At 40.2% G+C, this 15,753-nt stretch overlaps 2 protein-coding genes and 1 long non-coding RNA gene across 6 annotated transcripts in view; 2 read left to right on the top strand and 1 right to left on the bottom strand.

The window, feature by feature from the left end:
* Window positions 1–492: 492 nt before the first annotated feature.
* On the top strand, window positions 493–3,530 carry FBXL22 (F-box and leucine rich repeat protein 22). The gene is made up of 2 exons (XM_053462074.1): window positions 493–1,188; window positions 3,074–3,530. Exons 1-2 carry the CDS (start codon window positions 854–856, stop codon window positions 3,417–3,419), a joined length of 681 nt encoding a protein of 226 aa, XP_053318049.1. The 5' UTR covers window positions 493–853; the 3' UTR covers window positions 3,420–3,530.
* Window positions 3,531–3,551: 21 nt separating this feature from the next.
* LOC128490258 (uncharacterized) lies at window positions 3,552–4,133 on the top strand. The gene is made up of 2 exons (XR_008353936.1): window positions 3,552–3,611; window positions 4,017–4,133. It is a non-coding gene; the product is annotated as an uncharacterized LOC128490258 (long non-coding RNA).
* A 1,810-nt stretch (window positions 4,134–5,943) lies between these two features.
* The window catches only part of HERC1 (HECT and RLD domain containing E3 ubiquitin protein ligase family member 1), a 69,655-nt gene continuing 59,845 nt past the window's right edge, over window positions 5,944–15,753 (bottom strand). For all 4 annotated transcript variants that reach the window (XM_053462056.1, XM_053462057.1, XM_053462060.1 and 1 more), the window contains exons 66-79: window positions 15,073–15,254; window positions 14,585–14,740; window positions 13,539–13,661; window positions 13,067–13,169; window positions 12,759–12,928; window positions 12,485–12,623; window positions 11,936–12,105; window positions 11,057–11,226; window positions 10,512–10,677; window positions 10,255–10,331; window positions 8,662–8,914; window positions 7,950–8,102; window positions 7,370–7,675; window positions 5,944–6,589 (exon numbers count right to left, since the gene is read on the bottom strand). In XM_053462056.1, the coding sequence (XP_053318031.1) occupies window positions 6,404–6,589; window positions 7,370–7,675; window positions 7,950–8,102; window positions 8,662–8,914; window positions 10,255–10,331; window positions 10,512–10,677; window positions 11,057–11,226; window positions 11,936–12,105; window positions 12,485–12,623; window positions 12,759–12,928; window positions 13,067–13,169; window positions 13,539–13,661; window positions 14,585–14,740; window positions 15,073–15,254 (2,354 nt within the window). In that variant the 3' untranslated portion in view covers window positions 5,944–6,403. The remainder of the gene's footprint in view (window positions 6,590–7,369; window positions 7,676–7,949; window positions 8,103–8,661; window positions 8,915–10,254; window positions 10,332–10,511; window positions 10,678–11,056; window positions 11,227–11,935; window positions 12,106–12,484; window positions 12,624–12,758; window positions 12,929–13,066; window positions 13,170–13,538; window positions 13,662–14,584; window positions 14,741–15,072; window positions 15,255–15,753) is intronic.

Here is a 15,753-nt window from a genome sequence, read left to right as displayed (position 1 = left end):
TTTGCCATACAGACTCTCTCGATAGCTCTCCTTGCTGCTCCATGTTCCTTCCCCTGAAACCACTAATGTTGGCTGTGTTACACTATTTGTATTTGTCACTTGGCTTCCCATTCCATGTAATTGACCTCATGTTTTAGAATTACAAGCTGTAGCGCAGTAATGGGGGCAGTGTCTTGTGATACTGTGTGTGTTCAGGAAAGATTGATTTTGACAGACATTTTCATGTGTTGGCAAGAACAGTTGTCTGTCATTATCAGAAACCATTTGTTCCTAATCGTATTACAGCACATAACAAGCAGTGTACTTGTGTTTTATTTTTTGCCAACATAAGTGTAATAGTTTTAAAGTCACTAATAGGTTTCCTGAAATGTATATAAACAAAAAGAATAGCATCTTCACTTATTATATGTATTTTTTACATATATGTGCATGCATTGAAAGCGTGCATAGACCTCCATTGTACGGTAATGGCAACTGCCCCTGAATATTCACAAATTATCACCTGTCACACACGGAGACGTCAGGCTAAATATATCTCGTTACAACAGCTGCTCGGGTACATGCTAAATGCCATATATGTCCTGGGCCTTAAGTTGGAAGCTCACAATCTGTGAGCAGTCATACTTGAAGGATGTGACCAGGGCAGTTCCTTTAGATAGGTACTAGTTTTGGGGACATAAAACAGTTTTCAGAACGAACCTGTGGAGACTCATCAGCTTTGGACTAAGGCTATGCAAGAGAACGTAAGAGATGCTTTTTTCGAATAAGTAATTAAATCAATGTACACACTTCTTACCCTAGGAGCACACAGTTTTATCTTTCCTGCAATGAGGAAGCGTTAGGAACTTCCACCATGCACATAACACAGCTCGATCGGGAGTGTCTTCTGCACTTGTTTTCTTTCCTGGACAAAGACAGCCGGAAGTCCTTATCGCAGACCTGCCATGACTTAATGGCCATTTACCAAGAACCTTCATTGTGGCTCCTGCTGAACTTCAGCTCCCCATCTGAGCTTACAAAGAAGAATTATATCCTGGGGCCAGCTCTGAAACATTTATCCATTTGTTGGTATTCTAGTCGTGTGAAAATATGCAACATTGAAGACTGGGGGAAAAGTGCCCTGCAAAAGTCTATGTGCAACCAACATCAACACATAGTCAGTGATTTCCTACTGAGGGTCTGTGTAAGGTGAGTACTGGCAGCTGTATATATCTGTATATCCAAATATACTGCATAAGTGTATGTACAGCATGTGTGCATACACACTATAGTCCATTTATCACCCCATGTAGCAACTACTGCCTCAAGAGTTTCAGTCCAGTCAATAGTCTTGTTATAAAAAGTACGCCGTGCATTGTGTTTTGTGAACAATAGGTGTCAAGGAGCATTTTTTAGTTTGTTGTATAAAAAAATATTTGCCCCTCATGTCTGTCTGCTCTTATCTTGGCACTGAAGGTTTATTAGATATTCAACCAAAACGTAATAATATTATTAGATTAAATGGAACCTGAATGACACAACAGCACATAGTATGGATGCTTGTATAAATTTGATTTAGAAGTATTTGACACAACAGCCAATGCCTGTTACTCCAGCTTTAGAATCTGCAATGGAATTTAAAGTTAACACTCATTAAAACATAAAGAGGGCCCTACTTTTGGGAGCTTACAATCTACAGGGTGGATGTCATGGTTCCTTCAATGATGGTTACTTGTCCAGGTCCTGATGCACCACGGTCTCTCAAAACCATTACATTGCCAGCAGCGGGCTTGCATTAGGTTGTGGAATCAATTATTTGAAATTTGCCAGACATAAAGGGGCCCTTTAAGGTTCTACTTTTGAGCATTCAGGTGCTTTTCGACAAACGCTAGATGAGCATTTTACATTTTTAGAGAGCAGGGTTTTTCCACCTAGCTGCTATGCATGAATACAACGTTTGTCCAGTGTCTTCGTGACTCGACCATCTGTTACACTGACCTTAAGTAAGAGAGCCCTACATATTGCAGCACCTTCTTTGTAACCCCTTGGATGATTTTAGGCCTCACTCCAAGAGAGATTTTGGTAGGATTGCCACTCGTGGTGAGAGTCAGTAGTCTCCCAAACCTTCTCCATTTGGTCCTTTTGTTTATGACAGTGGTCCTTACACATGGCTGTTTAACCCTTTCCAGACTTATGCATATAAACAGCTGACTGCCAGTGGTGTTTAGGAACGTCTTTGAAACAATGCGCGCTGGCACCCTCAGTCGTTTTACTTTGCTGAGAGGGTGGTTGATAAAAGCAACAGCCTCTCATCAGAAGTTGTGAAGGCTAATATAGAGAGGGAATTTAAACATACACTCTCTGCTGTATTAAACTATGAAGCAAATACCAAACATGCTTTTCTGACATTACACAAAAAAGTTTTTTGGTATCACAAATCCAAATGCAATAAGGCAGCAAAGCTATCATAATCCAAGCAAATCTGGCTGTTTTGCTAATGCACAGCATTATGGGTATTGTATCTACCTCTACATCTACCTTTATGCAGCCCTCCTTAAAGAACCCATGCAGCAGCGTAACAGAGCTCCCACAAGCAGTCCTTAAAAGACAGTTATGGTGACCACAGTACTACATTTCAGCCACAGAATAGGTTTCCTGAAATATTATACAAAACTGTGCAGAATTTTCACTTAAAATCTTATACTCTCCACACAGTAGGGATAAAATACGTCATATGTCCTGATTAGACATCCGCACAAATAAGTTTCTTAATGAATATTCAAACTGTTCAAATGAATTTCAGTTAATGGCAGAAATCAGGCTTGTCTGCGGTGTCTGAAATACCTCTACCAGAGCAGGACAGGTGTGCGGGTTTTAGACAGATGGCAGCAACTATCTGTCAAATAAGTAGCGTGGAGGAAATAAAAGGCAGTAGACAGTAACTATAAGGGATGCACAGAGTAACCACTAGAAATGTCGGGGGGGGGGGGGTAAAAACAGTTAAAACCAAAAAAAAAAAAAAAAAAAAAGATTAAAATGCTATTGTGTATTATTTTTGTCAAAATCTGATAGCAATGTGTCTCTTGTCTCCTAGATGCCCAAACCTGCGCTCATTGACATTATCTGGCTGTGCACATGTAACGGATGACAATCTCATCAAGATCCTGTCCAGCTGCCCCCAACTTCAAAGTCTCCAACTAGAGAACTGCTCTGGAATGACTGACCAGACATTAGCCGCGGTCCCCAGTCTTGCCACCTGCCTTCGGACTCTCCACGTAAACTTCTGCCGAAATGTGACACAGGATGGGCTCCGCCGGCTGCAGGAAAGTTGCCCAAAGCTCGCCATTCAGGCTGTCAGAAGCGCAAACATGATTGCAGACAGGATTCCTGAAGCAAACCTTTTTCTGCAGAGGACTCCACGTAAACTCATATTGCGGTAAAGGACGGAATGAGGGGAGTTTTACACAAAGTGCTCTGTAGTACTACTGTTTACTTAGTGTGTTTGTTTACATGCTAAGTGCTCTAAATCCGTACAAAAAACGTGCCATTCTCTAACTCCTTTAAAATGAGGTTATTATCAGGATGAGGACGAACGGCCCTGATAAACATTTGCATGCCGCTACCCAGAACATGTAAAATGTTTCCTTTATAGTATAACGCACCCATGGTAAAAATCAAGGGGAAAAGGTTATTAATCATCATGCTAGTTCTTATACATATGCGCTTCCCACGATGATTTACAAATTGATTGCTGTGTGTGATTGTATGGATTCTACATACCGCAGATCCATGTTTACTGTGATGCAGAACATCTGGAAGACTACATCATGTGGAATGACACAACAATGGACAATTATTCCACCTTAGAGGAAGTCTGTGTAAGCGTTGCAGTTTGAAATGACCCTACTTCACTATACAAACGCCACTGAGCTTTTCCTGCAAAAAAGGGGCGAGCTTAATGCACAGTTAAATTAGTAAAATCAGATATTTTGTTGTATCACCAATCAATGTCTTTTTGCAGGAGAAGCTTAGTGCAGTTGGCACTTAGCGGAGTTCAAACTACAACTCTCCTGCAAACCCACCCAATTGTGAATAAACCGACAATATCACAAAACAATTACATGTTCGGAACACATGCATGCAAACAACAAGAATATCGTTAAAAATAAAAACCCCAAAGTAAATCAGCAAAACACCTGCTGCAATTTAATTATAAATACCCTAGTGGTAGTCCATAAATAGAAGATGCTAATAAAACCTAATTTTTAGTGAGCCATTAAATAAAATAAAATGTCTTGGTCCACAGACAAAATAAAAAATGCATTATTATCATAACGCTATAGAAAGAAGAAAATACATGAACCAGGAGAGCGGCATTGGTGTATTTATACTGAATAATAGTATCCCTGTAGTTCAGTTACCACCAAACATTGGACAGCTAGAGAATAACTGGCATCCCAACTACACCAAAAGGATGTGCCACTAGAATTCATCTAGATCACAAACTATTCATTTCTTGTAATAAGTGAAAATGTTACATGAGTGCTGAGGTATCAGTGAAATAATGAGGTCAGACTTCTTAATTAATGGGAAACGGCTAATGTTGGGCAGGTACAGCCCAGAATAATTAATTCTGCCCATGAGCAAGTTTGTTTACGGGTTAATAGGGGAATCCGGTCACACGCAATCTTCATTTTGCAGATAACATTTTTATGTATCAGTAAGGATGTGTCTGACCCACACAATAACATTCAAGCTACATCAGGGATGTGGTGGAGATGTCCGTTACTGGGGATGATCTCTCCTGTTGAGTCTGTTCTGTGTGCTAAAGTCATATTAAGCCATTATGCTTTTTTATAGTTATTATATGGGGATCCTTTTGTATGTTGTGTTTTTTTTTAATATAAAATGTAATAAATGAGGCATCCATTCAAATGCATACATGGCATTTCAACCTGAATCATGATTATCTAAAAGGACACTTTGGGTCTGTGGCTACATGTAACTAAAGAAAAACCAGTGCAACGACCATGTTCAGTGCATCGGTGCCCTTTAACATTGATGTGGATTTTTCTATTGGTTGTGTGCTGTAATATGTGCTATTTTAAGCATTTCTTGTTTCTTTTGTGTACTATTGCAGTAAGTGGACACTATTGTGATATTCTTCGTATTGGTTTAAGACACGTGCTACAAATGGTAGAACATTGCCAGATGCCAACAGGTTTTAGAAAGGAAAGTCACCGGCCTGTAGACCTTTTAAAGGCTTGCTGTGATTTGGTGAACTGAAGAACATCCTTGGGATGCAAAACACTAAATCCGGTAGCAGCTGCAGCGGGCCTGTTGCATACTTTCCTGCAGACAGTGTGTAACTGGAAAGCAAAATGTGTGCGCAGAACAGCAGTCTTATCCTTTACAGACATGACCTCCCTATCAGTCTCGTAAACCCTAAAGCTGCCGTGTAAAAGCTTATGTTGTGATGTTTACAGTTGGTAGCCACATAAGAGAATATATTTGGTTTCCAGGACTGAACGTATAATCTCCTAAAGTAGATGATGATGATGATGATCAGGATAATGGGAAGAGTGTGTGGGTTACTTCACATGAAATCATCATCTATAGACATCTCCCAATTAAATGACAGGTGGCCACCCTACAAGTGAAGACCAGTCCTTCCTGACCAGACATTACCCACCGGGCAGATCCTGTCACTAAACCACTAGATTGTTTGAGCTCTGAGAACTAATCAGTGAAAACAATATTGACCCAACACATTTCTGAAAAGTTGCTTTTACGGTTACTTTGCGGTTATTTTATATACTGAGTTCTTGTGAAATCCTAGTCAAGTTTTTATTTTTTTATAATATAGTTCAGTGTAAACATAACGTGCATCCTTAGTGTATATATCCACGGAGGTGTTTAACAGACCTTGCTTTGGACATATTTCACTGAGAAGATGCGTCCAGCTTTACACACAAATGCTAAAAGTACAGCAAGTGGCGCCTTCAGCACATTTTATTAATTTTCTGCATTTCTAATCCTGCACAGGCAATTTTCAAATTAAAACAAAATAAATAGGAATATTTATGTAAAACTGTTCCTTTGGGATGAACAATAAGTGCACCAATGTATAACGTTTCAAGTACACCGGGCAGGGTGGGCTTCAAAAGAAAAGGGGAAAAAAACACTGCCAACGCCCAGGCCCATTACCCTGTCCTTTAACAGAAAGTCTGCTCTCCATGCAACCTATTAATACTCAATCGAGTGAGGGAGGAAGGGACAAATTCACTGCGTTATATTTCACAATGATCTGGGAAAAATGAAATACATATTTTTAAGTCGATAAAAAAAAATGACACTGTATTTTGTAAAATGCCTGTTCTTCATCAGCACGAGTGAGCAGGTGTGGCGGTGGTAGGGGAAGGGCTCAGTAGTCTGTGTCAGAACCTTCTGTATTGTCCACATTGCGGGACAGCATGTAATTGTCCATGTCAATGGATCTGCAGTTGTTGATTGCATAGCGCAGACGTTCGGCCATCACCGGCTGGCTGGAGTACGGAGGGAGCCGTAGTTGAAAGAAACAGGTCTGTGAGGTAGGCAGACTGTCGTGAGGCTGTGGGAAGAGTGGCGTGAGTGACAATGTGTAATTACATTTTTTTAGGAGGTTATGCATTTTCAAAATGTTCCATCTCAATAAGCATTTATTTGATCCTTTTTCTCAGCAATACTCTGCCGTCTCTAGCTCAGCAGTGCTCTAAGTGTAACCCGTCCTGCAAAAACAGAGTGGCATTTGTTGCCTTTACTGGAACACGAAATTCTTTCATGCCAAGAACTGCGCTAAAGGAACATTTTATGTAAGAAAGAATGAAATGGCTGTCAAGTTAACTTTTGCTTAAATGAGACAAACAGGCTTGAAGATGTAGAATCTATTACCTACATAATTTTTAATATCGACTTAATTCATTTTCCACACTAAATTAGTGACTTAAAAAAATGAAACTAGAGTTTCTAGTGTTTAAATATTTTATCTTTTGAAAGCAGAATTTTATGGTATAAGGAGCCATATAACTAACTTCATAGGAGGTTATTAGCTTGCAAATCTCAGTACAAATTAAGATCTTCAAACACTATTCTCTTCAATCTTTTGCTTAAGTTACCGCTCAAAATAACTTGTAAGTAAAACTCTGAATAGACTTTTCTCCAGCTGTAATTTGCTGCCAACAACTTTTGCACCTGAAACTCTGTTCCAAATACTAACTTGGTCGCTTTGTTTTGCTCTCACAACTGTAAACGCTTCTTCAGTTCAACTCTATCCCACCACAATCAAGCTCACAGTTAAAGAAACAGATGATCCAACAAGACAGAACATTTGAACCTTGAGTTGTTTCCTTACCCTATCAACCTTCATGATCTGGAAGCGCTGAGAGATGTCTGCAGTGTTAGCTGGGAGTCTGGATCTGCCCGAGACGAACCTCATGAACAGGACCCTCTCTTCATTAGAGAATTCATCCAGCGTCTGCCAGAACCACTGCACTAGCTGATGCTGCTCATCAACTTCTCGATAGCGCACCACCTTCTTTAGGACATCCACAGAGATTTCCGGCATCCCACACACCATTTGCTCTAGCTGGCGGGCAGTGAGAAGGGAGAGGAGAGGAACTGGAATAATCCATGACATGCCCTCTCGCACCGCTGCTACCTGTAAAGTACAGCAAGAACAGATAATGTGTGCTACATTGCAGCCAATATTGATATTGTTCCATTCCCAGATGCAGCATTTATTCGACCCCTACAGAGTGCTGAAATGCACAATTCCCACTTTAAGAGTTGTAGCCACCAACATAATAATGCTAAACTAGTTCTGCCAGTTAGTAGTCAACCCTTAGATTCTTTCACCACCTTTAATTTATTGCTGCCCTAGGCATCTCGCCCGTACTCACAGACATCCCTAACAGCCCCCTGTATTTTCTCACCTGGCGGTCCATCTCATGTAGCCTATAATCGATGGCTCTGTCCACATACTCCTTGCGGTTAGAGAAGGTCAGTGGGATGCTATTCCCTCCAGGGATAATGGGCACCATTTTACCATCAGCGCTCTGACCCACAAAGGAATCAAGGGGGATCATCTGGAAACAGGACACAATAAAATAACCAAGTATTTCAGTTTTCTAGATTTAACTCATTCTATCTATACCACGGTACCATGGTGCAAATAAGGTAAGACGCTCAAAACTATAGTCATTCTCACTATAAATGAGCAAGCTGGGATTGGCTCCAGTGGAATTCCTGTGTCTGCATGGCTTGGGAACAAAGGAGGAGCATGACCCGGCTCATCTTGATCAATGTATGGTCCATATGGGGACTCACATATACTTTCCAGCTGCAGGAAAATCTGGCTTTGCTCGCAAGAGGCTCTTCTGAGCCCAGTCTAAGCGTCACAAGGCGTTGACTTAGCTTGCCTCATACACCGACTGGTTTGCCAACCTCTACAACGGTACCTGTTTTGGATTCTATGGATTGTCATGCAAAAAACATCACACAATCACTATGTGAATTTTGTCACTACTGATATTGAAAGTAAACATTCATGTTCAAATAACGACATTCCTGTGATTTGTGAGTTACAGACATGCTCATTTTTAGGTTAGCCAGTCGGACAAGTACTGACTACATGTTTGGCTCTACCTCATGGAAGGTCTCCTCGGTGATGCCGCTGTCTTCAATGTGAAGAATGCTATTGAGCGTCTGTACGTACAGCAGATCTACTTCCTCCAAGTCCTCTAGTGTCAGTGGGATACAGCACAGCTGCTTCCATACCAGCGGGGCCAAGTGTAGGTCCAAGGGCTTCTTTGTACGGATGGCTACACCCATCAGGATGCCCAGAAACTTAAACTGCATGAGATGTTCATCCATCCCTGCTGATGGATTAAATAGGAACCTAAAATAATAGAATAAAACAGTTCTGATTGTCAAGTATTTAGCTAGGTCAACCCTTACACTGAAAAAATGCAACTATAGCCCCCTTTTCCTCAGACTGTTGAAAAATAGTCATATAATTAGTTCAGTCCTGCTTCTTTTGGACATCTACACATAATGCCAATAACCATGGAAATATACAGGCTATACGTAAGTCAGTTTGATGTGCACATGAACAATGTACCGGTGGAATGATGCGCGAGAGGCACTTTTAAGCATTTATATCTGTATGCCATTACATAGAAATGTTATTTGATCTATGTATTTTCGAGCTAGTTTGCAGGGTGGGTGAAGACAGACGTAGGTAACTAAGTGAGTAACACAGTATGTCATTGCATTGTTTTCAAATGAAAGAAGCGCAGTAATGGCTTTAGCTGCTTTTTAACGTTTAACAGCAAAACGCCCACTTACTCAAACTACACTGTTGAGTATAAATGATTGATAACCAGTGTCACGCACTAGAGGCAATTTTACTGGCATTTTGCCCTTTAGCCTGGAAAAGGCATTGTTGCAAATGTCAGGTAATCTAAATGATACAGAACCCGCGGACAGTGTCATTGTTTACAGGAACACGGATACCATGTTGATTTGGCACCCCCAGGGTGATTTTTCTTTCATTTTGAAACAAAAGCAATTTCCACTATGTTTAAGTTTTGCAATGAGCAGAAACAAAAGTCTGGGTCAGACTAAGTAAAGCTGGAATATTTTTTCCCAACCCATATTTAGTCATGACAATTAGGCAGTCAAGGTGAAAACCCCAGTAGAACAGTTTGTAAACAACATTTGGGGGTATAAAGAATTTTGATATGTAAAAATTATCGGTTTCAATTATCCACTGTGTCCGCTTCATTATGTAGTTAACATTATAAACAGCTTCTGAACTTAAAATATACAGTTACAAGTTACGGAACATGCCAACTATAGACTACAGCACTTTAAAGCAAATATGGCTGAAATCCATCTCTGTTGCCCAGGTAGAATAGGTTATCCATGCTGACCAGGTGTTCAGCTTTTTTTTTTTTTATAGCGTTCTTTAACATTGATAAGGCTATATATTTATTATAATATATAGCGTTATCAATGGTAAAGAACGCTATATATAAAAAAAAAAGCATATAATAAATGTAGGATCTGATTGATATTTCATAAATGAAAAATCCAGTCTGTTTTAAGTTGCAGGAGTAATCATCTTCTGTTTTCCCAATAAGAAAACAAATGAAAGCTACTTAAAGGGCACAGGATAGTAGTAAGCGTTGCTGACAGTGCCAAAAGCATGTTTGCCTACTGATGCAAATATCTTACCGGTCCCTGTTATATCCCACTTCAGTGGTAGCATTTGGTGATGGAATAAGAAGATCCACTACTCCCGTTTCCAGTTCCTGAAAATACAGTAGAAACAACTAGAACATCTTGACGAATACAAATCAGCATATAAAACTTGCATTAAAGTGCATATAATGATGTCTGGAGTGTCCCTTTTAAGCCCCTGAACAAAAGGTTATTTATATAAGACCTGAATAAAGTTAACAAGAGGGTATTAAACCACATGGGTTACTCACTTGGCACATTTCAGTGATGGTATCATCAAATACCCCTCCAGCATCATCAGCTCCCTCTCCAACAAGCTTCACTTTCCAGGCCCGGGATGGAAGTCGCAAATCCGAGGCATTAAGTTTCACTACTTGCCGAGCAATTTGCACAAAGATGGGTTTACATTTTCGGCCCCTGAGGAGAGACAATCACAATAAGGATGTTGGTAGAAAACTGAGCATGGTGCCATAAAGAGGGGGATAAGTTCAGGCACAAAGGTGGATGTCTGTGGACAAATACAGGTCGACCATTGAAAATCCAACTAATGCAAAGATATGATAGCATTGAAAAGTGAATCAATCCTGCCTGAACTGTATTACAATCAAGCTTTTGTCGTAGAAATCACTATTTTTTACCATGTTTCTGAAGTGTGAACAAGAGGAAAGTCTTTATCCTCAAGGCAAAGAAATCATGTTCTCTTTCAAGAAGAATCTGATTCCACTTACATTTAAATATTTTTTTTCTATAAGCCAGAACATTGCTAGAGGGGCTAGCTTAATATACAACCACGTACCTGGTGGAGATCCTCTTGACTGTAATTTGAGGTCCGTAATTTTTTCCCTGAACCATGGTTTTTCCTATGGATCTGACCATGGGTAGAGTATAAACTCTTGGAGCCAGTAGTGGCCTGAGCTGGCCCTGCACAATACCCCATGTGCCTGCATTATAATGAGATGTACTGCTCTGTAAGGACAACATACATAATTATCAACAAAATCACATAAAGTTTATTCCAAGTAATAACTGTCTACTGAAAAATAAATATTGTAATATAAACGATTGGTTATAATGCTGCAGTGTAGTTTTAGGTAATCGACAGTTCTCAAAACAGGATCCTATTTACCAAACCCCCCACATTTTATTACCTTCAAACTACATATTTTTTATACAAAAGGGGAACCGGCCACCTATATACTAGATAGCTATATAGCTAGAAAATGCATACAACAGAGATCAAAACGGTATGCGTGTTTAGTCTTACAGACATACACTAATACATAAATATTAGTGACCACGCTGAAAATATGATGTGACCATGCTATATACATATAGATATATATAGGTATAATTGATATTTTCTCTTACGTTAGGGATGGTTGAGATATCTGCTTGGATTTGGATTTTTTGGGCCACGACCACAGGCTGTTCCTATTTCTGTATGTTTTATTTGTAATCACACACATGCAGCTATATTGCACAGCCTTCATAGCACAAATAGACCGGTTCGGTGGGGATTGAATCAAAGCTCTCCCTTGCAACCAGTCCATTGTGCAGCGGGGCGGGGATGGGGGTCTGTGGTCGAGTTTTTGCTTGATGGCTAGTGAGGGACCGGGCCCCCTGGTTTTGTACCTGTCGGTACTTACAATCCATCTTACATTTACCATTTTCATACCTGATTATTGGGACTGAGGTTTAGAAGCCTCCAGGAAGAGTACATGAGGTCAGAAAAGTGGTATAGAAGCCGCAGCCTAGCTCGCACTGTGTGGGTGCATATATCCTTTAGTGAGCTATACTGGGGTGGGACGGCATCAGGGAGACCCAACTGTAATGGTACTGCAACACCTGAAGGTACAAAAATTACACTTAATTAAAAGATAAAACGCAAACAAATAGCATACATGGGTAATGGTGGTCAGCATTCATACTGGGATTTATTTACCATACACTAAGCTGTGAGATGAGAAATCTCACCCTACAATATTAAGTATCCATTATTAAGGGACAACCTAGCTGAGTTTCTCCTCCAAGAAAGGCCAAGTGCATAATGCATTGTTAAAGTCCTTACATTTTTTATATATTTTTTATAGGGCTATACATGGGTGAGGAAAGGCAACAGCAGCCCACACAGCAAGGCCTGTGTAGCACCACACCAAGTGTGCCCCATATCAATGTAGATGACATCACGAAGAGATAACCCTACTTTCCAGAGGCTGTTAGTTACCTGGTGCTCGAGGTGGTACAGGCGATGCGGTCCACGCTGCACTATGACATCTACCAGCAGAAATTTGGCGGATGTTCTTTCCCTGCAATGCTGTGACAAGAGTAGGTTCGCGCACATGGTTGGTGTGACCTAGGCCAAGCTAAAAGACACGATCCATTAAGTACCAGATGTTCACAATACATTTCTAGTCAATACAACCAGACTGTTATTGAAATCATCAACCTCAGTTCTGAGGGTAACTTTGTTCCTTTATAGTGTATGATGTGGCACTCACCTGTCCCTCTGAATTACTTCCCCAGGCATACACTTCACCAGATGACGAGAGAGCCAATGTATGCTCCGCTCCCACAGCAATATCCTCAATAAAGACCCCAAGTAGTCCTGGCACCAGCTGAGGGCGGTTGTGATTACGAGCTCGTCCTTCAGGCAAACCAATCAAACGGTCTGCAGTGGGAATATAGTGCAAAGTATACATTTATTATTAATCAAGATGGACAGGATTTAAAAAACAAAGTGAAGAAAAGAATAGCTATAGAGTAATGGGCTATGCAGTTGCTGTCTCTTTAAATTTGATAAAATAACCTTGGCCAAATGTGTAGACATGTCCATCCTTGGTGAGTGCTGCTGAAAACTGTGTCCCACAAGCTACCTTCTTTATGCCAATTCCACACAGAATGTCCACTTTCTGCAAAGAGAGTGCAAGTTGCAATTATTATGCAAAGTATTCCTGGCAAATAATACATTCAATTACAACAACTATAAAACATTCAATTACAACAACCATAAAAAATGGAATTTTGTATCAAAATGTAGCAAATGCTTTAGCATTTGCACAGGATTTCAGGATTAAGTGTTTTAATGATCTGTTATATACACATGAAAATTAAGAAATGAGCCTGTAGTAATGATAGAATTTTATTTAACATTGCAATAGAAAAGGACCAAAGCAAATCCAACATCACTTTGATTTCTTTTTCTCATTTGCTATTAGAATATACGTCCTAGGAGTCACTATGATCTTAAGCTTCCATGTATATATTTCCACTTTTCACACCTGTGGGGAAGACTTGGCTGTTGAATTTCCCAGTCCAAGTTTTCCATAATCTCCGTCTCCAAAAGCCCAAACCACCAAGCCATCAGCTGAGACGGCCAGTGTGTGGTTGAGTCCACAAGCAACCTGCAACAAAATGATAGACGTAAGTGCCAGAAGAGCCAGTACAAATCCGTGGCAGGCTCCTAAATCTAAGTTCTAGCAGATAATATGTAGAATTAAAGGGAACCTTAAAATATCACACATCTCCAGCATACTTGGTAGTGAAGACCTGCCATTACCTATATACACCCCATTCGGGGATTTTCCCTGCGTGTAAACATAACACCACAAAATGGCAAAGGAAATGACTGCAACATGTCTGCCAAAAATAGGAATGGTGCTCACTAGCAATTATTACAAGATGATTAATATTTAATGTCAAGTATTGTACTGCCAAATTATTAACAATGCCCGTCAGGCTAACATTAGACTTTAAATATGTATTTACTATCACCAATTCTTTAAATGCTTGTTTTAAAAGTTTAACACATACACAGTATAGCTTGTGATATTTACTAATCCCACAATGAGCAAGTATTTTGAAAATGTATATATATGTACTGGTCCCACATGCCAGTGCAAAGAAATTTAGAAGCACATACTAACATACTAACATAGTCCCGTACTTTTGTCTCAATTAACCATATTAAATAAGCCCACTATTCTCGCTAGGAACTTTGTATGAAAGTGCCATTAAGGTTACATTGCAAGCTCACAGAAATGTTAGGGTGTATTTTCTATTAGCTTGTATTATTAATATTTATTGTGCTCTAACATCTAGACACTCAGAAACATAAATGCGATACGCTAATGTTGGGATTTTTGTATTGTGCGTTATTATGTTGCCTCTTACTAACAATGTACATGGAATAACCAATAACACAGAACATTTATTTACACTGACCGGACTGACATCACATAAAACCCACCGAAAAACCACCAAAGTCTTCTCTGTATATGAGAAGTGCAAATTCTTCCTCTAGCAGTACTAGAATAAAATGGTGTACCTGTCCAATGTGAAATCCCTCCAGGGCAGTCACCCGCTCAGGTAGTTTCTTATTGGATGTATTTCCCAAGCCCAGGCGTCCGTAGTCTCCATTTCCAAATGTAAACAGCTTCCCGTCTGCCGTCACCACTGCTGAGTGCTTGAAGCCACACGACATCTGGCAGTGTACACATCACCAATTAATTCCATCACAATAATCTCATATTTACTAAAACCTAATGTCACCCATAGTGAGCAACCTGAAAGCCCATATAACCTGGTTGCTACTGATTCATCTCTTACCAGTCCCATATAGATGTCCTAGCTAAATGACCCACCCAAAAAGTAAGTGTCACCATTACGTTTCATAATTAAAAAATGGATGCATCCATTTTCCTGATTCTTCAATCTATAGATTTTATTTTCTGTAAATTTTCTAGACATCTCTGATAACTCAATCCTAATAAGCAGGTTCCACTATCCTGCATTGTTAATAGCACGATCACATACCTGCACCACCTCCTCCCCCTGCAACGCCTCAATTTGTCTTGGACGCCGCTGACGGTCACTGTTTCCGTGGCCCAGTTTTCCGTAATCCCCGTCTCCCCAGCTGAACACCTCCCCGCTCTCTGTTAGAGCCATAGAGTGTCCATCTGAACCACAGGAGGTCACCAGCTGAGCCACCACAAACCCTGTGACAACGACAGAAAAAGCACAAGTGACAATCCAGTCAGCTGCAGGTAATCAGTGATCCATTGTCTGGTTTTGAAAGCTCTTGTTTCTTGCACAATAAGCATTTGTATATAGCATTTTACCCCAAGAGATAATGAAGCCTTTAGTCGAGGTTGATATACATTTTTTGTCTGTCTAATACAATGTAACGCTACATATAGTTTTCTGGTCTCTTCCGCCATATGAGGAAAACAGATAAAATCATATTAGCTGATGGGAACATTGAGTATTTTTACCTTTTACTGAACTAACACAGAAAAGATATAAAGTCACATGCTTAATGCCAGGGCCCCTCGGCTCCTCCCATCAGCCCTCCCCATGACCAGTCTACTGTCTCACCAGATTGCTCCACCCATCACTTTGCCTTAAGATCCTCCCATAAACACACCTTAGGAGAACAAGGGAAAGCCTAGCGTTAATGGTGCCTGGGTGCACTATTTTTTTCAAGGCCCCCATATC

Source organism: Spea bombifrons, chromosome 4, assembly GCF_027358695.1.
Source record: "Spea bombifrons isolate aSpeBom1 chromosome 4, aSpeBom1.2.pri, whole genome shotgun sequence".
Taxonomy (NCBI): domain Eukaryota; kingdom Metazoa; phylum Chordata; class Amphibia; order Anura; family Pelobatidae; genus Spea; species Spea bombifrons.
The sequence above is the reverse complement of the archived record's forward strand: the minus strand, read 5'-3'. Positions and strand labels throughout refer to the sequence as shown.